The following is a 27,174-nucleotide window of genomic DNA, read 5'->3' as shown; positions in this document are numbered from 1 at the left end:
ATTTATTGTATTGTACTGTATCATTAAGCATCCCCTTCGTTAGATTTTTTTTCGATTTTATGATTATTATAAGAGTTAGAAGCGAAAAACAAGTTCCATAAAAAAAACGACCTAAGGCGCTTGACTTCCATTCCAAAGCTATAGTCGCTCGACCTCGCCAAGCTATTGATATAAGCTGTGAGCACTTGCTGCATTTTGGCTCTGAACCTTGCTCACTCCTCTAATTGTTGTCACTGTTGTAACGCCAGCATAAAAACTTCACTATATTTTGAATCCAAAATAAGTGAATCAGGAAAAATTGTAACTAACGGTCTGGTATTAATTGGGGAATATATGGGGTAGCTGGTAGCACAATAGTTAATTATTTGAAGATGGTTACATTTCAGAAAAAACGGCTTTCGGGATCTTGCTCGAATTTTGAAAATCACACTTTTTTTTTGTTATGGACTTGAGGGCGGTGTTGCCCGTAGCCAACGTCAAGTTAATAAAATCACACTTGGAAAAGCCGGAATTGCGCATCATGTGAGTTGCAAACCCCGTTATCAATGTTTTGTCAGGTAGATTGAAAATGGGAGTTTTTTGAGTTAGTTGAGTTACAAGACTTTCTGAAAACGATCGCCATAAGTATATTTCCCATGTATGTAAGTATACCCAGGGCCTTCTTAAACTATGCTGGGACCCCTGGGTACATAAGAATTTGGGGCCCTTTTGGAAAGTAAAGAAAGCGAACTATACTAACATTTTTCTACTATGACTCTTCTATTTATAATGGGTAATCAAATATACTGTTACTGTCTGCCCTTCGGGCCCCCTGAGGATGGGGGCCCTGGGCACGGGCCCCGTGTGCCCTTATGGTAAAGACGGTACTGAGTATACCTGCGTTAATTTTTAGAAGGTGTTTTTTCATGTAGGTAAGTTGGTACACCTTTATCAATTTTTAAGTATTTACAAGACTCACTACAATAAGTTTCTATTTTTATTACCATGCTTACCCTACACCCACTGATGTCCCTAATGTGTTATTGTTGATTTTTACCCCATTACCTACTTATGTGGTGGACACGACAGTGTCGAGGGTGTCCTTTCATGTGACAGTCATTTTTAAAACCTAACATCGAAGCTGTTTAGTTATTCAACGGTTTTGCTCAATGTTTTTGAAAATTAACGTCAAATTTCATTTCACGTAAAGCTCAATGCGTTAATTAATACACGGCGTGTTGGTTGATATTGAAAATAATTTTAAAAATAAATAACCTAAGACTAGAAGTCGGAAGCCAGTGTTGCTCGAAGACTAGAAGGTTCGAAAATGACGAGTGTCAACAAAGACAGAAGAAAGTCGAGCATAAACTTCCTAAACTTTCATCGTTTTCATTTTTTGGACAGGTTTGTATTTATATGCAGACTAATTCTCAATACTAGGACGTCATTGCTTATTTTCTAGTATTTATGTAGAGTAGATAGCGTTGTAGCGTTGTACACACGATATTCAATGCAGACGCATCAAAAAATTTTACGTCTCTTACTTTTAGGTGACCATTTCCCAGAAATTCTTGGATTTATTCTTATGGAGCTTTAAAATTAAAGAAGTCCTTGTTTACAATGTTCCATCAGAGGGAAGCAAACCTCCTTTATCTCCCTTGGATCTGATCGCAATGAGCTGATTTACCCACAACCTGTGACTTCCGATACCTTTAATAAGAGCAATTCTCTTTGCGCAATTCGTTAAACACTACATATTTTTGACACCTTGTAGTTGTGAGCCGAGCCGTTAGGTTTGAGTTTGGTTGTTATTTAGGTGTACCGTAAAATCAGGTACCTAACTCTAGTCCACAACTTACACTATGGTCCAATTTCAAAATCCAGTAAAATATGTATAAATATTTTTCAACTTATGTTCAGTATCTAATCTACAAAAAGCATTATTATAACTATGCTCCAAAATAAATGTAATGAGTATAATAAATCAAGAATGCTCGTTAATAATCAACGTTAAAAACAGAAATAGTTGTATTAATAGGATTATAGTTACAGGAGTTTACGCGGTAAACAATTCTGTAATTCGGTTAATTTTTAGTAAATTACTAGCGACCCGCCCCGGCTTCGCAACGGGTAAACCTTAAACAAATTATAAACTTAAACCTTCCTCAAGAATCACTCTATTGATAGATGAAAACCGCATGAAAATCCGTTCAGTAGCTTTGAATTTATCGCGAACATACAAACACACAAACAGACAGACGCGGCGGGGGACTTTGTTAAAATAAGGTGTAGTGACTTATAAGTATTATGCCAACTTTAATCCCTATTTCTATCTCTGTGGTTGATTTTCTTACAAATTTTATGAGAATTTTAATTCAAATGTAAGCTTTAAATTTTATTAATTTAATTGTCAGGAGCCGAGAATCCCGTCGTCGCATAAACCATCCTCCGCCAGCGCACTACAGTGCCCTCGGCGAAAAGGTGAGTGAATTTGCAAGTTACAAATAGAATAAGAATAAGATTATCTTTTATTTGCGATAAACATTACCATATAGGGTTACCAGATCCAAATTTGGAATTACCTGACAAAATTCCTGTTTTTGCGAAATATTTTATATTTTTATATCTAATAAATATTTAATATCTATGTACATGCTACATTGTTTGTGCTATATTGTTTGAATTTGATTTGTTTTGGATTTATGTAAGTAAATTTGAATAATGTACGTTTTTATACATAATAGAAAAGTCTGTTAATTCACTAAGTTCCTGACATTTTCGTATTCCGGCCATGCGGCATATTCCTTACAAACGGCTAAAATTCCTGACATCTGGTAATCCTCTAGGTACTTTCATATTCATGCGATATTATCTGGTTTATTTTTCGGATTTTTTTATAAAGAATTTTATTCAATCAAATCAAAAATAATAAAGAGTCCGGCTAATCTAACTTTGTAACGACTTTACGCAGAGTAAGCTTGGTCCGACTCTAGCGGTATATAGTAAGCTACAGCTTGGCAAAAAAGAGTACAAATTAAAAAGTGGCAACACTGTAGTGTCGTCCCGTTTTCTTATATAAATTGATTTGAAAGGAACGACATTACAGGGTTGCCACTTTTTAATTTCTACTCTTTTTTGCCAAGCTGTATGTTTGTGTCAGGTGCGCGTGAGCACGCCCGCGGGGCTCCAATGTGCACTGTTTTGCGGCGGCGCCCGCTGTCCCTACGAGCGGCCCGCGCCCCAGTCTGCCCTGCAGGGACTATACTCCGATTGGTAAGTCATTGTACCTAGTAGTAAGTACTTATAAAAAAAATCAAGCAGATACGCTTGCGAGCGATACTAGAATATTTTGTATTAAAGATAAAATTGAAATCAAGCCGTTTTAAATTTCATAAAAAACCTTAAAATTTTTCAATTTGTCTATTAGGTAAAATAATCTTGTAGTATGTCGAGCAAGTACTGAAATTCGTTAATAGACCCCGTTTATTCTTACTCGTACTACATTAAAAATTGTTACTCTAACACAAACGGATCATATTCCCGGCCAATTCACCTGGATGCGCGTCACATGGCGACCTTGCCATTGCAGTGTTGGATTCAGGGACCTATATTAAAAGTCGAAATGAGAGCCGAATAAAGACATGTTTAACCCGTGGAGCGCCCCAGAATTACCTTAGTATGGAACTCCTACTCGTATACTAATTACCATCACACGTGTGACAGTATATAGGGCGCTCCACGGGTTAAGGAAATTAGTTTAGTAATATTATACTGTTCAATCGTGAGCTTTGTTAAAAAGTAGCTTTTCTGTACCGGAAAAAATGAAGCAGGTGAAGTGTCCAAAAAGATCTAAACACGACAAATTGTCGAGATAATACAAGCGTTTGAAGACCATTCTAGAAACCTCGTCCACTTAGTTAATTCGACTGCTGCTGTACTAGTTACTATACAGGGAGCGAACATGAACTATTGGGGGCAGCATAGCAGCCGTCAGATTTTTGGCGCGAAGCGTAAATGTAACGTTTATGCTTCCGATGTAACCCAGAAGATGGAAGAACCTACTATGCACAAGGAAACGTACCTACGAGAACGTTAGAAGGTACTCGTAGCACTTGTACAATGTACATGTGCACATATGTTTCCGATTTAGGCCACAAGATCGCAGGCCCTCCAACGCGCACGGTCCCTATACCTTATGTAATTTGCTGTGAGCTGTAGTTACCCGAGTTATATTTTCCCCGTGTTTTCTCGTACAGATTGGGTATTGAGTGTAAGTATTGATGGGGTAAAGTAAACCCAGGATTTTAAGCTTAACATAAGTCGGCAGCTTATAATAATGCCTTCGTCCATTTTATATTTAAAAACATACAATAGCGTGATACAAGAACGGCCTTTTCATTGTCAACAACTTTACATATCGTGCGTGCGCCACTCAGTTACTCCTAAAACTAAACAGTAACATTTATAACTACCCGCTTTTTATTTTAAACTTTAACGAGTTGTGTTAAGATTGAAACTTGAATGGCATTTCGTTGACTTAGTCCCTATTGTGATTGAGAGTAAGTTGTTTTACATACGCTAAGGACTATTTATTTTACGATATAAAGCTTGTGACCTAGTTTTTCTGACAGCACTGTAAATTAGTACGTTTATTTGTAATTACCTAACCCTATTTATAATAGGTACAGTTCGCCACGAAAATAGCTGTCAACGTCTGTGTAACGTCAGTACTTTGAAAAAGTAATTCATATAAAAATGTCAAAGAGATTTTCAAATCTTTTTATCTTACGACTCATTTAAATAAACAAAAACAAACATAATAAAACTTACTACTAAATACTTAACCCACAGGACTTACATTATTGGGCATTTATTTGCGATTCGACATTAAACAGTAGGTATTTATCTTTTCCGAACTTATTTTATGCGCCTGGCGCGATTCGCCTTCCGATGTGGAAAATAAAATTATCATTTTAAATTACCCCACTTTTATTAATAGCATGTTTAGTATAATAGCGACAATAAAAATAAATGTAAGCAAATTAGTTACAATTAAGTGTCCGCCCTGTTTGAGTGAACACGCCATTCGTGACAACGCCGGTCAACTATGTCCACAACACACTTGGAGAGGCCTATTCTACTTGTTTATTAGCATATCGACAATTTGCCATTTATGTGATTAATGGAATCTTATTTTTCTATTCGTAGCTTGCAAAATTGATAAATATTTTATTTTATTTATTCAGGTACTTACAACACAATAATCACAATATCTAAACTAAATTGCAATAGTATCGTTTAACCACCTAGGTTTGTCTCGATTCTCCATATAATTATTTAAATACGACTTCGGGGAATCTTAGACAAATCAACAAAATGACTCTTATTCCCTATAGTCGTCATGTGATATATGTATATATAGGGCAATGTGGCAACTATACCTAACACTGCGTATTATTTGTAAGTATCCATAAATACATTATAGGTTCAGGCGGAGTATGTCACTTTCTTAGGACGTCACATTCTGAGGACGTCGCATTCTGAGTTCGTCACTTTCTGAGTACGTCACTTTATGAGAACGCCACTTTCTGAGGACGTCACTTTCTGAGTTCGTCACTTTCTGAGTACGTCACTTTCTGAGAACGCCACTTTCTGAGTACGTCACTTTCTGAGGACGTCACTTTCTGAGAACGCCACTTTCTGAGGACGTCACTTTCTGAGGACGTCACTTTCTGAGAACGCCACTTTCTGAGGACGTCACTTTCTGAGTACGTCACGTTTTTTAGCATAGGTACGATATCATCATCATCGTCATATTTCCAAGCAGATGAAGTCGCGGGTCGAAGCTAGCGCAACATATTATCTACAGTCCGTTAACTCTCAGAATGACCTTCGGATTTTAGAAAGATACTTACATCGGGTATCGGCGGTAACACGCGAAGGTGATACTGCTGTTCTGCTTTCTTACTCACTCGCAAAAAGTTAGGGATACCTATTGTCTCAATGTAAAACAAGCCCTAATTTAATGACGTTATGCTTAATATTTGGTTGATGACTATATTGCGATTTGACTTTTTGTCATAATCTAAATAAAATAGAATCATAATTTGAAAGCAGAACGTCACACCGTCATTTACTACTTCTGGCTGAAATTATACAGAGTGGTAATAATAACAGTCACATATTTTTTTGTAGGTAAGTATATTTTTTAGTTTGTTTTTTTTTTTTTTTTTTTTTATCTCTAGTTTTAATTAAAATTTACTTTAATATAAAAAAAATTGAAACGAAAATTTTAAAATTAATTTGTAAATAATTATACAATACTTAAAAGTCACATATTTTAATATGAATTTAAATATTTACCTACTAGTTATGGTGGTATTAACTACTCTATACAGGGTGGTACAAACCTGATGTCCAAAATTTTGAAGTGAAAACTTCTTTAGCAGCGCTGTGCACTTTTTGTGATGGGGAAAATATGTTAAACTCGCGACAGGTCACGTGACCGTAAGATTCGTAAGACGTAAGACGGACACTTCTGCCGGCACTCCCGGAGTGCAATCCGTTGTTTTTTTTAGATTCTTCACTACGTGGGCTATCAGATTACTAATTTGGGAACTTTCCACCTCGATTCCTTTGACCGGTGACTCTGTCAAATTATGACTATTGTCACTTTTTTTTACCTTTAAAAAAAACTTTGGGACTAGCAGTTTCTAAAATAACCAAAAGTCGTTGAAGTCGCTTGTTTTTTTTTATTAGGTAAAATCTAAACTTGACCTGCTTGAACGTAAAACATTGACTTTTGTCTTTTTTTTTTCAACTCGCAGCCAAGTGAGGATGCTGATTTTTTTTAGCAACTGCGTCGTTTGTAAAGGATTATTTACAAAAAGAAACATTCAAAATGATCAATAGTTTTTTTAAATAAATTAATTGGTTCACCCCGGAATTTCTTAACAAAAGTTAAAAGTTTAAAAACTCTAAAACTACGAAAAATAATATAATATATGTCGAATACCAATGGTCCTAAAAGGCGGTGGGCGCGTGGGGGTAGTACGATAATGTATTACTTCACAGCTAAACCAGTATGCTACCATTGCTACCAGTGCATGAAATAAACATTCGGACTCGTTAACCATACTAGCTAGTGGCCACCATATTTTAGTACTAAATTTAAAAAAAGAACTAATCGCTATTAGGTGGTTAGCTGATTAAAAATTGAAAATAAAAAGATCACATGAAACCGTTTAAATGTTTATTCAATTCAAACTAGGCCGGCTCCAACCGTACACCTCTGACCTGAGAAGATTTAGCCCTATATGGGACCGGCAACAAACTCAGCGGGACACATCTTTTCAAAACAACACATCACACATCCTTTCTTTATTTCACAAAAGTAAGCTTCTAATGAAACATAAGAAATCAAAATAACGCTTGAAATAAAACACTTAGCTAAATGATTAAAGAACGCTGGATTCTATAAGCTATCAGAATAATCCTTCAGGTGTAAGCCTTCAGGAACGTGGCGAGTTAGGCACGAGGTTGGCTAACGAGTACGTCCGATCTCTAGCGCGGTCCGATCAAGAAGAACTACCAGCGGCGGAGCCTCTCTGCTCCCGCCTCAAAGTCAAGTTGGCAAACCTGCTCGACCAGTCTACCAACATACCGACAAAAATGCCAACTCGTGCCTACGCTCACTCGAGAGAAACCTCTCGACGTTCCAAAGCCTTCTACCTGTCATCTCAGTTCAACAACACGCCAATAGATGGCGTTACTCTCTACGCAACTTTATTTCAACAATGCGCCAATAGACGGAGTTACTCTCTGCACAACTTTATTTATTTTGTTACAACCAAATAATACGTAGCTCAACATTGCTAATCGATTTTATACAGGCGTCTAAAATAATGAACTATAACGCTGCAATACGTCTTTCTGGTGTCAGGGTCCGACATATATAATATAATATATAATACATACATATTCTATAATTGAATTGAGGAATCTAAAAAATTTTGGACGTCGTGGTACATACCACCCTGTATAGTTTGAGTGTTGGATTGCAAGTTGCAACTAAATCAGTACGACGCTGTCATTTTCTATTACGCGAATACGTTCGATTTTACCCGAAAAACGAAGTTCATTCTGAGAGTTATAGTTGAATCATCGAGAGCGTGGAATTGCATATGTAGTAGTATTGTTTGTTTACAGGCATTCTATATTTGAATTTTCTATTTTCTTGTACTATCAGCATACAACCACTACAAATGCAATTCCATCTTCTCGATAATTCAACTATAACGGACTGTAAGTGGTCAATCAAATTTGTCATTAAATAAGAACAATAAAAACTACACTCATCCTTTTCTTTTGGGTGCTAGTACTAGTGTAAGACAAAGATAGTTTGATTCTCTCTGTCTATGATTGAAATGAGACAGTCCTTTGACAAACTATAATAGCAAGATAAAATTAGTCCTTGGTCTCCTAATCTTCTAAATTGGGACACTGAACTCAAACAATAAGTGTTATCATTTCATTTATACGCTATCAATAAATATTTAGTGCGACATAGATATTTTCAATGTAAGACTGATTAAAATCATAATCACGTTCCTTTCAGGCTACTTTAGTTACACATTTCAGAATAGAATGGTTTTGAAAACTTATTTCAAATTGTCATTTATGTATCATCTAATGTGTAATTTAAGAAAAGATTTTATGAACCTATGCTGGCGCCATCTGTAAAAACCTTTAACTTTGATGCATAATGAGGCGTTTCCACACTGTCAAACCGTCGCAGATTTGTCGTATAAGGCGGACTAGGTATATAGTTGGTCAAACCAATTTGGCAGTCAGTAAGAACCAGGACAACTTTACTCATCCTTTTCTTTTGGGTGCTAGTACTAGTGTAAGACAAAGATAGTATGTTTATCTCTGTCTATGTTTGAAATGAGACAGTCCTTTGACAAACTATATACCTAACCTTTTTGTAGTTTCGGATTTTAAATAGAAAAAAAATCAGCGATGTCAAATCGGCGACATGATAGATTTTTATTGTCAGGCTAAAAGTACAATCAAGTACAATGTAATAAAAAATTCATCGTGTAACCTATATAGGAAGAAAACAAACAAATAAATTACATTAAATATATGCAGAACATGAGAACTATGAGAGTATGGATCACTCCATACGCAGAAGTGATTGATGGCTGAACATATATTCTGAAATTCGACAACGATATGAAGAAAAAATCCTTAGACGCCTATTCTCCACAGGTGACACGAGAAGAAACAAAACTTGTCTAAAATAAAACTGCAAGAGCTGATTTTTATACGCAGATATCCAAAATTTACACTATCATCAGCAAAAAACACGTGAGTTTATGGAGACATGACAGAAGACGCGGTATGCTGAAGAATATGTTGTCACGAAAGGAGCGGCAGTCCGTTTAAATGTAAATATGTGGGAATGAACCTTCTACTGGTGTCAGTGAGCTTGCCGTGATATCTTCACCAGCTAATCACAGGGGCGAATGATAAAATCATGGTTTCTACTGTGCGAAACATTTATGTGTATTGAATCGAAGCTGTTGCCGGCCTAACTCCAATCTGTGGCTAAATGTTTTGGTGCTTGTAGTTTCTAAGTATTCTGAATTAAATAATCTGATTTAAACATAATTAAATTGTTTTTTTATTATTTATTTGTCTATTTTCACTTTATTGCACGTAACATAGGACGTTTTGCCAAATGGAATTCTCTACTTCTACCAGTCAGGCGTAAGGCAAACAGAGATTGGTATTGGTATGTAGGATATAAAAGCGACCGTAGGTATTTCGAACAGCTAATCTGGTTGCTGGCAGTATACATTTTTCGTGCAGGTTTATTATACTGTTAAATCGTACCTATGCTAAAAACGTGACGTACTCAGAAAGTGACGTCCTCAGAAAGTGGCGTTCTCAGAAAGTGACGTCCTCAGAAAGTGACGTACTCAGAAAGTGGCGTTCTCAGAAAGTGACGTACTCAGAAAGTGACGAACTCAGAAAGTGACGTCCTCAGAAAGTGGCGTTCTCATAAAGTGACGTACTCAGAAAGTGACGAACTCAGAATGTGACTTCCTCAGAATGTGACGTCCTCAGAAAGTGGCGTTCTCATAAAGTGACGTACTCAGAAAGTGACGAACTCAGAATGTGACGTCCTCAGAATGTGACGTCCTAAGAAAGTGACATACTCCGCCTGAACCACATTATAGGTAGGCATAGTAATTTCTCCCCAAACTAATTTAACAAATGGATCCTTGAGAATAAATATGTAGTAATAATTTTATTTAGCGTGACTTTTCAACCATTCCACTTATTATGTTAATTTACCGGACTGTTAGGCCCTTATCTATACAAATAGCCATTCGACTTTGAACTTTAACTTTTGGTTCATAATGTAGTTTTTAGTCTGTATTTCGTTGATAGATTCAGACTTGGGACAATAATGTTCATACGTTAATGCCGCTGTGTCGTGTGTTGATGGCATTTAGCGCCAGTGCAGGCATTTTTACTCGTATAAGTGCTTATTTTATTTGTTGGAGAAAAATGTTCATTATGCAGGTGTTTTCATTTAAATTAGTGAACATGTGTGTAATTTTGATAACAGAATAAAATTGTGTTCGGTTACCGCGATATTCTTATTCATGACGTGCGCACCTAAGGGCCCACCAGAGAGTGGATCAGTTACAATCTAATAACACGAGTTAAAAATTGACACAGTCGCTGTGGCCGAAATCGGTCAGGAGAGCATCATCATCATTCATGACGTAAAACTATTCCCAAGTAATTCCCGACGTTTCGAACCACGGGTCAGTTCGGGCCAGGAAAACTACGCGATATAAGTAATCCGTTTAAATAGTTTATAACAGAAAAAAGCTTTTAGGTACAGTTCAGACATCGAAATTACGAGGGCAAAATTTAATCATAGGTAAGGATAAGGAAGGAGGCTTTCTCTTCCATTCCATACTGTCTTTTTCTTATGCCAGTAATAGAGTATAGTTTTATTATTCTTCTATTACTGACAAAATTTGATTGCCTTTATCATCGGGTCGCACCCTTTTCCACCATAATCTACATGAAAATAAAACTCCGACACGGCCATCCTGACTGCCAACACGTCACGCTAAATCTATCTGTTGTTATAGGATCACCGACGACATTCTGGCGATGGCGCGCCCCAGCACCGCTGGTATCGCCGCCAGAAATATTATACAGCAATTCCACAGGTAACAGTTGTTTTAGAACTATAATAAAAACTACCTTGCTTTTTAAAGAGAATATACTCGATCTTTATTCCCCAACGACTGCTTTTAAAAAGAGGTTGAAATTGTTTATAACTTCTACGCAAACGTAGACACGAGTGGAAGCTAGTAGGTAAATAAAGTTTGTAGTTAGATGTGGACACAGCATCATTTTTTTGTGAAAATAGAAAGTACAAAAGGTACTAAAGATTTATTGTATAACATGTGTTGTATCTAAGATAATTTCGTGTTTCGAATTCAACAGTTTAACGAGATGGCGCTAACTAACTTTTAACTTTGGCTGTCAAAAATTGACGTTTAACAATTCAGTGACCAGAATACTGCGCAATACAGCGCCATCTGTTTCGACTGTCAAACTAGGGGGCACGATTTTTCCGGAAGGAAATTCAGTGACAAAGTTCAAAAATAATTTCTCATATCTCACTAGTTTTGCGCCTATAATGGCTCATTTAGACGATGCGAGAACTCGTATGCGAGTTTTATTACATTGTGGGTTTTGATCGGTCGGTTGAATTGGACGTAACCAACAGTCGGTAATGTATCTAAAATCGCATGCTGCGAGTTCGCGCGCCGTCTAAATCAGCCCTAAAAGACGAGACCTTTGTGTCCTGTAGTTGGGGTATCCGGACGGTGATAAATCTACAGACACCCGGCGAACACGCAAGCTGCGGCCCGCCCCTTACAAGCTCTGGGTTCACATATGATCCTAACATCTTCATGGCCAACGACAGTAAGTTTTGTTTATTATAAGAGGAATACTTCGGTGGAGGAAATCCTAAGGCCTAAGCTAGCTAATCAACCAATGTCTTAGTTTTCGGTAATTTTATGTAGGTAATAAGTAGACTGGTCTCCCGGATCTAGTAATAAACATAGTATAGGATATTTGACTGTATTTAAAATAATAATTATTTGTTTTACAAGGGGGCAAAGTTGTTGTTAAACCGCTCGTGCTAATATTGATAAAGCGAAAGATTCCAAAATTGAACCACGAGCGTAGCGAGTAGTTCGAAAAATGGAATCTTGAGCGTTGCGAGGGTTTCAAAGCACGAGGGTTAGACAAAATTTGCCCCCGAGTGAAAAACAAACATTTTTACCACACCAACCCGAAGCAAATATTAAATGTAAATTATTAAAAAAAATCAAACCAAATCAAATCCAAATGAATGTTATTAAATATTTATGATCCAAAATCATCTTTAAAAGTAAATTCTACCAGCAAACATAAGAAAACAACTCAAAATGTGCATTTGATTACTTTGCCTCACATGTGAATAAAATGCAACTTTGCTATCAGTTTTTGAAGTGCAAAGTAAGCCTTTCCGAGCTGGTGTGGTGAAAATTATATTACACCATGCATGAAATAAAGTACCAGAAGATTAATAAAGAAACGTAGACAGCAGTTATTTTTATACACAATTTCTATTTTAAAATCCGTATAAAACTATAAAGAGTAGGTAATTTGATCGTGACGTCACATGCTAGTGTTTCATATAAATTTCATAGTAGCAAAATCGTTTTGACAGTTCGGAAAAAGAAACTGATTTGACTAGTCAAATACCCTATTGCACACTAACTCAAAAATATTCTTTGCTCTAGAGTCTAGATAAATTATATACCTACCTACCTATCTTTTCCGAGAATTTTCCCTTTATTTTTCCCCAGTCTACTACTACAACTTTGCCTGGCCAGACTACGGGGAAGCCAGCCTCAGTGGGCTGCTAGACATGGCCAAGGTGCTCTCATTCGCGCTGCAGGAGGGCAGGGTGGCCATACATTGCCATGCAGGTGACGTTACTATATTATTTAAACAGGAGGACATCACATCATCATCATTTAAACAAGAACTATACCTGTACTATGTCAGTACCCACTGAAAATCAGCGTCATGACTTGTCGTGGCATTATGCTGAGTGGGGATCCTGTTTAGCATCTAGTTTGTGTAATTTGTGTTGTATGTGTTATTTTTTTCTACTTAAGATGTTAAATAAATGTAGTTCTTCTTCTTATAAAGAATAACAGCGATCTGACCATATTTTAAGTTAAAAATGTCATGTAACTTTATACACTGAATTCAGCTTGGTTTTCGAGTTATTTTCATTTTTAACCCCCGTAGGGGTCTATGTTTGACGCCAATGTCTGTATCTGACTATGCCAGCTTAGTTCTCCAACGGATGGACCGATTTCGATTCGGTTTTTTACGTGAAAACTAGTTTTCTTGCAATGGTTCTTAGCGATGTTTGATATTGCCAAAAACTTATTAATTCTACCGTTACTGACAAATGTTATTCGCCAGACTATAGGTAGGGTACCTACTTGTTATTTCCGAAGCCGGCCTTTATTTGCATGTCTTAAACAAATACAATTAAGTATGTAAACAAGTCTGGAATTTAGAATCAATACGGCGACCCGATGAAGGTTAATGTGTGGTAGTTACTTAAATAGATAATTCATTATGCAAAACAACAGTGTACAATCGGTTAGAAAATACTTTTAACATACCTAGTTTTTATCAATCATCATCATAATCATCTCATATAACGAATTCGCGTGCAGAAGCCAGTACAACACAAAGTAATTGACTGAGCGAGCGCGAAGCTTCTGCTTTTCAACTTGGACACAAATGCTAGAATCGTAATATGTCTGTCCGGCTGTTCTCCTCCACGTGTCGCATTTCTCAACTGATTCTCAAGATTTTGGGTGCAGTTCAGATATATGAATGATTATATGAATTTCTTTGTAGATTCAGTTTCTGGAAGTTTTTCAAAATGGCGAAGCCGTGGGGTTCGCTCGTCAGCTTACAGAGCGACTAATTTCATAATAATAAGATTACATTTACATCTAGTATCTGATGACCTCGCTTTATATTGGATCTTGTCAATCATTCAGTACCTAATATACTTGTTACAGTGTAGGTATTCGCAATACCTAAACACGCTCTAATTAATATACTTTAAGACGCTTATTCGTAAAGACGCTAATTCGGTAAGACTTTTCGGCATGACTGTATTAAATAACAAAAGGAAAGTTACAATTCATCCATTAATGTGGACATAATTGACACGTTAACATGTTCTTTTACTTACTTCTCTTCTACCTCCTCAAGTTTATTTTTTATTTCACTATATTATTTATCGTTATCATCCTCGGTCTGAAACTATGGCTAGACCCTATCAAGGGAGTTTGCAAGTGTAAGACGAAGCTTCACGGGAAAACCGCCCTTGTGACTGGAGGCAACGCTGGAATTGGACTTGAGACGGCCAGAGATCTAGCCAGAAGGGGCGCAAGGGTCATTATTGCAAGCAGAGACAACAAGAAATCCGCAGCTGCCGTTGAAGATATTATAGCAACAACGAAGAACCCCAATGTCGAATATAGACATTTAGATCTTTCAAAATTTAAAAGCATTAGGAGATTTTGCGAAGAATTCAACGATAATGAAGAAAGATTAGACATTTTGGTCAACAACGCTGGATGTGCTGGACTCAAAAAGAAAACTACAAAGGATGGGATTGAATTAGTAACTCAAATCAACTATCTAGGCCCATTTCTTCTAACTAACTTACTGCTCAAAAAGCTGACGGATTCAAAACCAAGTCGTATAGTGATTGTGTCTTCATACGCTTGGTTTATGTCTAAATTTGTTCCTGAAGACGTAGCAGGCTTGAACACTAAAGGAAAATGGACTAGGTATTGTAATACCAAACTTTGCAATGTGCTTTGGGCAAAGGCGTTAGCCAAGAAGCTTCCTCAAGGAGTAACAGCAAATTCTTTATATCCTGGTGTAGTAAAAACTGATATCTTTGACCGTATGCCTGCGATACCTAGGAAGGTATTATTGGCAGTGATTAAAGTTCTTTTTAAGACAGCCAAAGAAGGTGCTCAGACATCGATTCATTTGAGTGTCGCTCCTGAATTAGAGGATACAAGTGGGAAATATTACGCTGATTGTAGGCCCAGTGCAGTTCCGAAAGAAGCTAAAGATGATGAACTTATTGAAAAGGTTTGGAGAGAGAGTGTTCGGCTTACAAGGAGCTAGGAATTTCCACACTTTATCACCTCAAAGTCGGTGTAGACTTAACTTGGTCCTTTATTCAATAGCTACGTACGTAATTTAATTATTACGTGTATTGTGCTAATAAATGACTTTTTTGCACGAATTATTTGGTTTCATTTTGTTATTTCCATCGTAAATTAACGTTCATTAATTATACGTTGTATTTTAGTAACAAATGGTCCCCGGAATACCTAGAGATTATTCATGACCTTTAAGTAAAAATGCCTGGTGTTTTCATGGGTATAGCCGCGGACGGTCTAGAACGCAAAATGACTAGTGTAATATTTTGCCTATATCCCTTTTAGGCTACATCGCGAACGGTCTAGAACGCAAAATGACCACTCTTTTATATCAGTATGGTAGGTTAGGTTCGTTAGTTATCTTCAAATGGCATAAAATTTGGTATAGTTGTGGAATAGGTAGTTGTTTTGTAAGCATATCTATGCATAAAAAAAGCATAAGTATGATATGATTTCCAGGTCTCGGGCGCACCGGTGTGCTGATAGCGTGCTACCTCGTTTACTCACTGCGCGTACGCGCCAACGACGCTATTAGACTCGTGCGCAAGAAACGGCCGCGTTCTGTGCAGACTTCGGGACAGATACTGTGTGTGCAACAGTTTGAACACTATCTACTACCACAGACGGTAGTATTTAGCTCCAAGTGAGTTTTTATTCATAAATTTCTTAACCTACCTTTCTCTCATCTTTCATCCCAACTCCTCCACCATCTCGATGGCAGAGTGTGTCATGGTTACGGCGCCATTAGATTCTTGCAGAAACGACCGCGTTCTGTGCAGACTTCGGGACAGATACTGTGTGTACAGCATTTTGAACACTATCTACTACCACAGACGGTTGTCTCTAGCTCCAAGTGAGTTTTTATTCATAAATTTCTTAACCTAACTTTCTCTCATCTTTCATCCCAACTCCTCCACCATCTATGGACGCCACCGACGCCATTAGACTGCGCAAGAAATTACCGCGTTCCGTGCAGACTTGGGGACAGATATTGTGTGCAGCAGATCACTATCTACCACAAACGGTTGTATTTAGCTCGAATCGAGTATCTTTAAATCGGTTGCTGTAAATCTATCCTTCTCTCATCTTTCGTCCCAATATCTCCACCATTTCGATGGCAGAATGTGTCGTGAACGCTATAGCGCGAGAAACGACCGCGGTCTGTGCAGACTTCGGGACAGATACTGTGTGTACAGCTAGCAGTTTGAACACTATCTACTCCCACAGACGGCTATCTTTAGCTCCAAGTGAGTTTATTTATATAAATCAATTTCTTAACCCAACTTTCTCTCTTCTTTCATCCCAACATCTCCACCATCTCGATGGCAGAATATAAAACACCACGGTATTAGGCTTGGAGGATATAACCGAATGGAGACGCCTTGTCTGTAATTTCCTGTACAAAACAGTCTCGATTTTTGCGGAGGCCCTAGGGGTACGTCAAATGTATACGTAACGTAAAAATAGCCATGTCAGATAAACGTCAGTCCATACAATGTGTATGACCATTGGTCATAGAGGTACGACAGAGGGGAACGCCTGGTAATGGCTACTTCGATTGGTTATATCCTCCAAGGTTGCAGGCTTTCACGGGCTGCGATCTCCTGCGATTTTTGTGTACTTAGGGCATACTGAAAATTCCTGGACTGGCCACTTAGAAAAAATATGTCGTCTCATAAAAAATATCGTCAAGAAAAAATATCTCGGCCCACGTATAAAAACCGGTTTTCTTTGCAGGGAGTCGGTAATGTTGACGAAAGATAAGAAGACGGCAGAGTTTACAATACGACAATACCTGTACCGGCAACGGGCAACTCTTCATGGGCTCGACGAAAGGGCTTTTAAAGAACTTCCAAAGGTTTATCTACTTATTTCAGTCACTTTAAACTGCTTCAAACAAATAAGGGTATATGAGTATGAGATACGGATAAATCTAATTGTCACTGACATAATATCGACATATTATTCTTTTAGGCTGACACCACAAGTCATGCGCTTTCGGGCTACCTATTTATGTAATCTGATCCTTTTTCGTGATACTTACTGCGGAGAGGGACAGAGGTATATGTTGTTTCCCTGTCCCTCTCTGCAGCAAGATAACTGAACGTGGGTGGGTACTTACCTATTTTAACCCCACATAGACACAAGCGCGAAGAAGTTCGGGAGTAATATGCAAAGCAACTGAATTCTTCCCTATTGTCCAAGTAACATAGAATATACCTACCTAAATTGATATTCCTCATATATTTTTTCTTTTATTAGATAATATACTGTATCTGCGAGCGCCTCCTGAAGCTGAGCGGCTGCCATCAAAGCGTGGGTCTGGACTTCCGCGTCAAGAACAGGCCTTTCTACAAGTCTTTTCTCTCTTACCGGCTTCGGCAAGTGCGGGCGCCGGATCCCACCACTCCCGATCAACTCCCAACAGGTTGGTAGTTGAATCTCAGCAACACTTTTACAGAATTGCATGGAGCAAGGCAATTCTGTAGAAGTCAACTGCACGTATGAGTCGCTTAACTTCAAACTTCGGGTAAATCCATCGGTCAGATTATGCGATTTTGGTATTAAGAAAACGTAATAGCTAGGGCTTCCAATACCGGGATCCCGGGATCCCGTCTGTTTAAACAGATTTTTCAATACCGGTATTTTTTAATGAAATACCGGGATCCCGGTATTTTCAAAAACAAGGAAAATGTGCCTATTATAACGTTTAAAATCTATTAAAATGGTCAAATTCGGCTGTATCAAGAAGATAACTTGCCAATTTAATTAAAGAAGATCATTTAATTGAAACATGATCTGTGCATATGCGTTAGATAAATATTTGGTGATGAATTCTGATGTTCAGGATATATTAAGGGGCTACCCCACGCGAATGACCTTCGATTTGAATCCCTTAGTTTTCTAATGTTTTTTGTAGCTTATTATATTAACAACAACAGCTTGAAGCAATATATACTGCAAAACGTAATTCAAGACCAAAAAAAGTAAGAAAATGTTGCCACTTTTTGCTAGCGCGCCTTGTATTTATGCAAAAATAAGTATATAAAAGTACTTTTTTTAAATCGCAGGAGTAAAATTACTAATAAATAAATTATCTTAGCGTGATTATTTATCAAAAGGAATTTACTATTTTACAAACAAATTATTGCAGTGGCAACATTGTCTTACTTTTTTTGGTCTTGAATTACGTTTTGCAGTTTAGTATCCTATATTTACTTCAAAGTTCATCGCCTTCGAGATATTTGGCATCAAAGTTGAACAATTTTAGGCTAAAAACTGGTTTTCTGGCCATAACTTTTGTGTTAATTAGTTTAAAATGAAAACCCTGGACACGTTTCTCGAGACGTCAAATACGAACCCAAATATTTAGATTTCGTACATGTAATTGTAAGATTCTTCACTGCAAACTAGATACGAAAAAAGTGGTTTTTTTTTTTTAGAAAAAATAGGAGATTCGATTCAAAACTTGTCAAAAATGTCGGGTAGCCCCTTAATACAATTAGTTCTTAAAATTTTATCAAAAAGTAGAAAGAAATTAATTGTAATGGGTAATGGCATACGAATTATTGGTGCCAAAGAATATTTATTGGCTGATTATTAGGTTGAACTAAAAATGTGACTTGTGAAGTCAACAAGGCGGATAAAATGATTGCCAACCTGGAGGGTTCACATAATTATTGCAGATGGCGATTATTGTTTAATATACTAAGCTAAGGACATACATATCTGGTGTAAAAGTGAGCCTTTAAAAAAAACTCAAATTTTTTAAGCCATTTATAGTCAATACCGGGATCCCGGGATCCCGGTATTGATAAAGACAGGTTCGGTATTAATACCGGTATTGAAAGAAGTCTGGTATTTGGAAGCCCTAGTAATAGCGCACAAACTACTAAGAAAGATACTTAATAGGGTATTTAAATAAATAAATAAATAAATAAATAAATAAATAAATAAATAAATAAATAAATAAATAAATATTATAGGACATTTTTTACACAAATCGACTAAGCCCCACGGTAAGCTCAAGAAGGCTTGTGTTGTGGGTACTCAGACAACGATATATATAATATATAAATACTTAAATACATAGAAAACAACCATGACTCAGGAACAAATATCTGTATCATCATACAAATAAATGCCCTTACCGGGATTCGAACCCGGGACCATCGGCATTCGGGGGTATTTGACTGTATTCAAAATAAATTATTTTACACCATGCATGAAATAAAAAGCACCAGAATATTAATAGACAGACGTATAGACAGCTACTCAAGACAGCAGTTATTTTTAGACACAATTTCTATTTTAAAACCCATATGAAACAATAAAGAGTCAGTAATTTTATTGTGACATCACATGCTAGTGTTTCATATCGAATTTAGCGTGTCAAATTTAGTCTTTTTCATAGGATGTCGGTAGTTCTAAATGGTTTTTAAAAAGTCTGCTATTTCAGATCAAGTGCCAACGTTACCCATGATAGAATGGAGGGATCCCGTAGAAGAAGATATCGAGAGGAACTTGGAGACGGTCAGCAGGATCACGGGAGCCACCAGCGGGACCATACCGGCCTTACACGTTTATGAGGTACAGACAGTCTCTTTCATCGAATTTATATTGTCTTGAGGCATAGGGTAATTCGCCAGTCACTGGCCACCCTAAACTAAAAATGAATTCTATTCACCTATGAACATAACATATAAGGATGGCTAGTTATTGAAGGCTGTAGGCCAAGCACATGATTGGCGCGACAGTATCTCGCGGCGAGATAGACTACCCGTCTTTTTCTAACTATGTAAACAAAAGAGGGACGGGCTCGCCTTCTGTTTATAGGTGAATAGAATTCATTTTTAGTTTTGGGTCGGCAGTTACTAACAGGTGGCCAGTTACTGGCCAATTACCTTACTAACATTAAGCCAAGTTTACGATTGAACTCATGTATTTTTAGTCACTCGCGCGACATGTTTCGGAGATCCTAATAGGTCTCCATTTTCAGGCATTAAAAGTGCATTATATAGTAACGGTCATGATCTCATGATAGCCGCGCGCAGCCAGTGGGGAGACACTCAGGACTTCGGGCAACCTCGGCTCCGTTCGGATCAGCATTGCTCCGAGCAATTATTAGGGTTGACACAACTTGACGTCCCTTTGCGTGCACGACCACAGATAAGATAATGCCTTGTATTTTGACAACCCTAAATAGCCGAAAGGGATAGTGTCATAAGTTAGAAAGGGATACTTATCATGATTCGACCCCGAATCGCGGTCAAACTTCGGTTTTGTAGGAAGTGTCCTTTCTGTACTACCGTACAGGTAGTACTATTACCTACTTATTCTGTGGCGCAGCGCACTAGGCGCGCGGTGAGATAACCGGTTCGGATGGGGATTTAAATTTAACTTTTCTTCGGACCCTTTTACTGCTGAGCTAAGAAACACACAGTAAATAGAGTTAGACCAAGAAAAGTCTGCAGCGATTTTGATAGCCCACGCAGTGCAAGTGTCATATATACGTCATAATTTTATAGAAGTTTGACGTTTAAAATAACACTTGTGGGCGCAGCACGGTTCCATTTTTATCGTCTATCACTATGCGCGTCCCTTTCGCACTTACATACTTGTTAGAACGTGACAGGCGTGGTGACAAGGGATAAAAACGCGACCGTGCTACGCCGCCTGGACTGCGTGGGCTATCAAAATCGCTGCAGACTTTTCTTGATCTAACTCTAGTACTTATTAGGTACCTATATGTTATCTAAATAAGTAAAAACTTCTACTTAAAAACTGTCAAAATGATCGTGGGTTACAAGGACGTTCCTACGTTATCGCTACACCGTTTCCAGTTTGTGATATAAACCTATGTTTCTCTCCAGGCATTTGTAGTGGACCATCACAGTCTTCCAGAAGAAAGACAGAAGTATTTGAAGCAGATGCGCATAGACATCAACCAGAGGAGAGAAGCCATCGAGAAAATAGACGAAGAGGTACTTAACCCTCAAAATGAATGTGTCTATACTCTTACACTATTATGATCTAGTATCCGTGTAGTAGTATAAAGTTGACTGTAGTCAGGGGTGCGAAACTCCTTCCTTCGGGCAAACTCGGCTCCATTCGGCTCAGCATTGTTCCGAGCAATTATTAGGGTTGACACAACTTGACTTCCCTTTGCGTGCACGACCACAGATACGATAATGACTTGTATTTTGACAACCCTAAATAGCCGAAAGGGATAGTGCCATATATTAGAACGGGACAGCATGATTCGACCCTGAACCGCTGTCAAACTTCGGTTTTGTAGGAAGTTTCCTCTCTGTACGGTAGTACTATTATTTATTCTGTGACTGTAGTATCCCAACTAGCAAAATAGTCGTATAAGAATTGATTTACTCAGCCTGCGGGCTCAGCACGGTTCCATTTTTATCGACTATCACTATGCGCGTCCCTTTCGCACTTACATACTTGTTAGAACGTGACAGGCATGGTGACAAGGGATAAAAACGCGACCGTGCTAAGCCGCCAGTAATCGTATAACAGCCGAGTTACGGTTGTTGAAACACCAATATATCGTAGTAGCAATTTTCGCTAATTAGTGCTATAATCATGTCGTATAAACGTTTATAGCCACTATCTTTTAGCACTTTTATTCCACCTTTTAATAAATGCTGAGTTAGCGCTACTAAATCACTTTTATTCAGCATAATTGTTCTATTAAAATCATGTAACAGCTATAGATTAGCTAATTGTCTGAAGAAGGTGCTTTAATACAACTGTTACTCAACTCTCTTCTCTGTTGCTATAAAAGCCTATTATTAAAAGCAATCCAATAACCATTTGGCAACAATGCTGCTGTAACAGCGCGCTTATATCATAATTCGGGTAATGGGCTTCAAACCGCTGTTATAGGAACTGAAGTGTATTTACAGGTTTTATTCAAAATGTATTCAGCTTAGAGTACTTTTAAAGAGTTTTGAACTACATTAACAGCACAAGTCAGCCATGTTGTCGTTTCAATATGTCTTTGATTCATAGCTAATTCAGGTCAGTAACGCGTTTATCAAAACCGGACAAGTGCGAGTCGAACTCGCGTCCCTAATAGCATTTTCTTGTAGGGATTTTGTTGGGCCTTTGTTTACGTATTAGTTGGGCAACCGTTATATTTGGCCGTACGATTTGCTGGAGGGCCCTCGACAAAGGCCCTCCCGAAGATTCCCAACAGAGGGCCATAAGAGTAATTTTTTCGTTGGGCCTATTTAAATAAATCATACAATTATTCAACGGTGGTGGTTTTGGTTGGGCCGTGGTTGGGCCTATACACATTTGTTTGATGGTTGGTTAATTGTTACATTTGGCCGTATGGCTTGCTGTAGGGCCAACTGCAAAAAAATAAAAAAGGGCAATTTTTTCGTTGTGCTTCTGTTTGCAAATTCAACAATTACCCAACGGCAAGTCAGGTAGGTCGGTAGGTAGTCGTGCACCAGGTTGAAGGCCCAACACAGCTTGTCCCACAAAGGGCCAACATTGTAACTTTAACGTTGGGCCTTGTGTAGGATTCTTACAATACTACCGTAGGTAAATAGTTGTGTAATTTATAGTGTGCCTACAGTCTAATTATGTAATGGGCTTTTGTTTACGAGTCCTACAGATACCCTACGTTAAGTAAGTGAATGTGTAATACGACGTTGGGCCTTTGCTGATAAATATTACAATTACACTACGGTAGGCATTGGTTGTATCCACATGAAGGCCCTAGGCTAAGGCAGCAGTTGTTGTTAATCTTCTCTGTATCGTTCCAATTTTAGTATATGTACTGCCGAAGCAAGTACACTTACTATACACTCTAATTTGTATATATACTAACTGCACTTCGAAACTTCGTAAGCGAGATTTATGTTTTTTGAGATTTAAATTGAGAAAATGTTGGTAAAATACAATTTTTTAAATTTATGTATAAATTTTATAGTTATAGCTATTAGATTTATAAGTTACTTTAAAAAAATATTATGATTATATCCGGAATAATCGAGAAAATAACTATAACTTCGATGTTTGGAGACAGTAACGCCATCTAGTGACGCCACAAGCAAACTCAACTGGTATTGTTGGGCATCAGTACCACAGCCAATGTTGGTAAATGCGATATTTGTGCTCACTGGGCCAACGAATGTTATCCTTGTTTAGCCACCGGTACCAAAATACACAAAGGCCCATTGTTAGGCGTCAGTGCCACAGCCAATGTTGGTAAATACGATATTTGTCATCATTGGGCCATCGGATGATATCTTTGACTAGCCAACGTTACCAAAATACACAAAGGCCCATTGTTGGGCATCCGTGCCACAGCCAATGTTGGTAAATGCGGTATTCGTCACCATTGGGCCAACGAATGTTATCGTTGTTTAGCGAACGGTAGCAAAATACACAAAGGCTCATTGTTAGGCCTCAATGCTACAGCCAATGTTGGTAAATGCGATATTTGTCGTCATTGGGCCATCGTATGATATAGTTGATTAGCCAACGTTACCAAAATAAACAAAGGCCCATTGTTGGGCATCAGTGCCACAGTCAATGTTGGTAAATGCGATATTTGTCATCATTGGGCCATCGGATGATATCGTTGATTAGCCAACGTTACCAAAATACACAAAGGCCCATTGTTGGGCATCAATGCTACAGTCAATGTTGGTAAATGCGATATTTGTCGTCATTGGGCCATCGGATGATATCGTTGATTAGCCAACGTTACCAAAATAAACAAAGGCCCGTTGTTGGGCATCAGTGCTACAGCCAATGTTGGTAAATGTGATATTTGTCGTCATTGGGCCATCGGATGATATCTTTGATTAGCCAACGTTACCAAAATAAACAAAGGCCCATTGTTGGGCATCAGTGCCACAGCCAATGTTGGTAAATGCGATTTTTGTCATCATTGGGCCATCGGATGATATCGTTGATTAGCCAACGTTACCAAAATACACAAAGGCCCATTGTTGGGCATCAATGCTACAGCCAATGTTGGTAAATGCGATATTTGTCGTCATTGGGCCATCGGATGATATCGTCGATTAGCCAACGTTACCAAAATAAACAAAGGCCCATTGTTGGGTATCAGTGCCACAGCCAATGTTGGTAAATGCGATATTTGTCATCATTGGGCCATCGGATGATATCCTTGACTAGCCAACGTTACCAAAATACACAAAGGCCCATTGTTGGGCATCCGTGCCACAGCCAATGTTGGTAAATGCGGTATTCGTCACCATTGGGCCAACGAATATTATCGTTGTTTAGCGAACGGTGGCAAAATACACAAAGGCCCATTGTTGGGCATCACTGCCACTGCCAATGTTGGTAAATGCGATATATGTCATCATTGGGCCAACGAATATTATCGTTGTTTAGCCAACGGTACCAAAATACACAAAGGCCCATTGTTGGGCATCTGTGCCACAGCGAATGTTGGTAAATGCGATGGTGGGCCAATACAAAATTAATGTTGGCTACGGAACGAACCTCATCCCAACGTTTTCCCTACCGTTGGCACCGTGGGCCCCAACGAAAATGCTACTAGGGGTTCCAAAGGTTCCGTACATTACACAATGTTTAACAATGTATTTTTGAAGTGAAACGTGATGAAATGTCTTTAAAAAAACCCGTAAGGGTCGGATCAAAAACTAAGTAATTAAGTCCGACTCACGCTTGATGCACATTTCTAATAGGTTTTCCTGTGTTCTATAGGTAAAGACCTAATTTGTAGATATTCGGAGATAAAGGGGGTGAATGGACATTTTTTGCCAATTTGCTTAAATTACTTCTAAACTATTTATCTTAAAATTCTAAAAACTATATATTTGAGATTCTCACAATGAGCTCTTTCATTTGATATCGTTTGCAAAACTTTGTTTTTTAATTGTCTCATTTACCCCCCAAAAGTACCCCCTACGTTTAAAATTCATTTATTTACGTCACATGTCCGCCTCCGGGTCACAGACTTACATAAGTATGTGTACCAAATTTCAAATTAATTGGTTTAGTAGTTTCGGAGAAAATAGGCTGTGACAGACGGACAGCCAGACACACGAGTGATCCTATAAGGGTTCCGTTTTTCCTTTTGAGGTACGGAACCCTAATAACGCCATAAGTATAGATGGTCAAGCAAATCTTGTCAGTAAAAAAAGGCGCGAAATTCAAATTTTCTATGGGACAATATCCCTTCGCGCCTACATTTTTCAAATTTGCCGCCTTTTTCTACTGACAAGATCTGCTTGACCAAGTATATATTCCTGACTGTTAATTTTTGCAACAACAGGAGGACCCAGCAGTGCTAAGCGGCCTGCTCTTCGAGTGGTTAGAATGTTTGAAGCAGCCCGTCCTGGACCGAGAGGATGTGACGCTAATCGTAGGGCGAGGACAAGACGTGGAGACCTGCATAGTGGCTATGCATAATGTAAGTACTAGTAGCGACATCTAGTGTGGAGTAGAATGTCAAACCACAAGGAGCAAATAATCATATTAGGGACATTGGTTAACACGGTTATCATTACCGTACGCCGGTCCAATGTGTGAGGGAGATAGCGCTATGCACGTTTATAGATGTGTCTCGCTTGCATATTTAAGCGCATCTAATGTGAAGATTACCTTAAGCGCTTAAGCAAACGATAATGTTAGTGGCGCCATCTAGTAAGGAGTAGTGGTACTAAACAAATAAACATTCAACTTTGAATGTTTAAAAAGTTCAAGCAGCCCAGAACCAATGTCAGGGATACATTAAATTACATATACAAGAAGAGAACTATAAATCGAATAACAAAATAAATAACTATTATTAGAACACAAGCATCAAATTAAACATGTAAAGCAGCTTCATTCCAAAAAAATATGTACGCGGTATCACACCTTCAATTAAAAGTTCGTCTTACAAAATAAAATAAATTTACATTCCAGGAAGACGTGATTCTCCTCGAGTACCTCCTCCGCTTCGTGACCCGGCTACGCCCTCTAGCGGCCAACAAGAAAGTCGACATCATAAAGCGCCTCATCGCCTCGCTCACACACCACACTGTCTCCATCAACGGCCGCTGCCTTCCCACCAAACGCGACTTCCCGCGGCTCCGCGACGGCACCGCGAGTCAGATCGTGAATTTTATGTTGAGATTCGTTGTAGAGTTGCAGAAGGATATGGTTAAGCCTGGGAGAGATGATAGAGATGTTGTTGTGCCTGTGCGGCGCCCAATAAAAGCGTGGAAATAATGTTTGTTTTTATTTCATTAAGTAGTTTTCATACTCAGTAGGTGTATAACTACTTCGTTTTTTTGCATTAGAGAAAGGGTACACAGTCTTGATTTGTCTTTCAATTGAAAAATGCTACGTTGAAGTACCTTTTACTTATGAAACCAAAGAATGTAAATGGTCACATACATATTATGCTATTTATAATATGATTGATATTAGCCGCAACTTACTTTTCAAGTGTTTTTGAATAAAATAAGACGACAAGATCGCTTACCTTTTTACTAATAATCCCTTCTACCTGCTTAGACTATTGGATTTTTAATTAATCTTATTTAAATATTTTAATATGCGGAAATTGGCATAAAGGACTTAAGCGCCAATAGGATCTATGGCGCTTAAGACCATTGTGAGCTTACTGTGATAATTTCACTTTTACATTGATTAAAGTTATCGCGAGGTCTACTGCTCACAGAGCCACTAGTATTTTACTGTATCGTATTTATTATGGATTAAAGACGGAAATTCATATTCAATCTAATGTCTTATAATGTTCTATCCCGTCGCTATTCTGTGTTTGGACGTGCATGACCATGGC

General features: G+C 38.1%; 2 protein-coding genes across 3 annotated transcripts; both read left to right on the top strand.

Moving 5' to 3' along the window:
• The first annotated feature begins 399 nt into the window (after positions 1-399).
• Positions 400-26,597, top strand: LOC134800723 (protein tyrosine phosphatase domain-containing protein 1-like). Of its 2 annotated transcripts, none has more exons than XM_063773244.1 (13): positions 400-522; positions 2,394-2,460; positions 3,140-3,252; positions 11,160-11,240; positions 11,891-12,006; positions 12,939-13,061; positions 15,810-15,993; positions 17,088-17,208; positions 17,613-17,778; positions 19,810-19,940; positions 21,224-21,334; positions 25,657-25,794; positions 26,292-26,597. In XM_063773244.1, the coding sequence occupies exons 1-13, from the start codon at positions 443-445 to the stop codon at positions 26,595-26,597; spliced, it is 1,737 nt and encodes a 578-aa protein (XP_063629314.1). In that variant the 5' UTR covers positions 400-442. The 2 variants fall into 2 exon arrangements, with proteins under 2 accessions (XP_063629314.1, XP_063629315.1); XM_063773245.1 differs by lacking the exon at positions 400-522 and adding an exon at positions 1,298-1,383.
• Positions 14,266-15,398, top strand: LOC134800923 (retinol dehydrogenase 12-like). Its single transcript, XM_063773454.1, has one exon. It carries the CDS (start codon positions 14,344-14,346, stop codon positions 15,310-15,312), a length of 969 nt encoding a protein of 322 aa, XP_063629524.1. The 5' UTR covers positions 14,266-14,343; the 3' UTR covers positions 15,313-15,398.
• Positions 26,598-27,174: the final 577 nt, after the last annotated feature.

Source organism: Cydia splendana, chromosome 20 (assembly GCF_910591565.1).
Source record: "Cydia splendana chromosome 20, ilCydSple1.2, whole genome shotgun sequence".
NCBI classification, from domain to species: Eukaryota; Metazoa; Arthropoda; class Insecta; order Lepidoptera; family Tortricidae; genus Cydia; species Cydia splendana.
The sequence above is the reverse complement of the archived record's forward strand: the minus strand, read 5'-3'. Positions and strand labels throughout refer to the sequence as shown.

What these genes read in the sequence shown, in the direction of transcription:
- LOC134800723 (XM_063773244.1), top strand. Translation starts at nt 443, where the DNA reads ATGGACTTGAGGGCGGTGTTGCCCGTAGCCAACGTCAAGTTAATAAAA. An exon ending in CTTTTAAAGAACTTCCAAAG is followed by an intron (nt 17,209 to 17,612) that starts GTTTATCTACTT and finishes TTCTTTTATTAG; the next exon opens with ATAATATACTGTATCTGCGA. An exon ending in CGGCCTTACACGTTTATGAG is followed by an intron (nt 19,941 to 21,223) that starts GTACAGACAGTC and finishes GTTTCTCTCCAG; the next exon opens with GCATTTGTAGTGGACCATCA.
- LOC134800923 (XM_063773454.1), top strand. Translation starts at nt 14,344, where the DNA reads ATGTTCTTTTACTTACTTCTCTTCTACCTCCTCAAGTTTATTTTTTAT.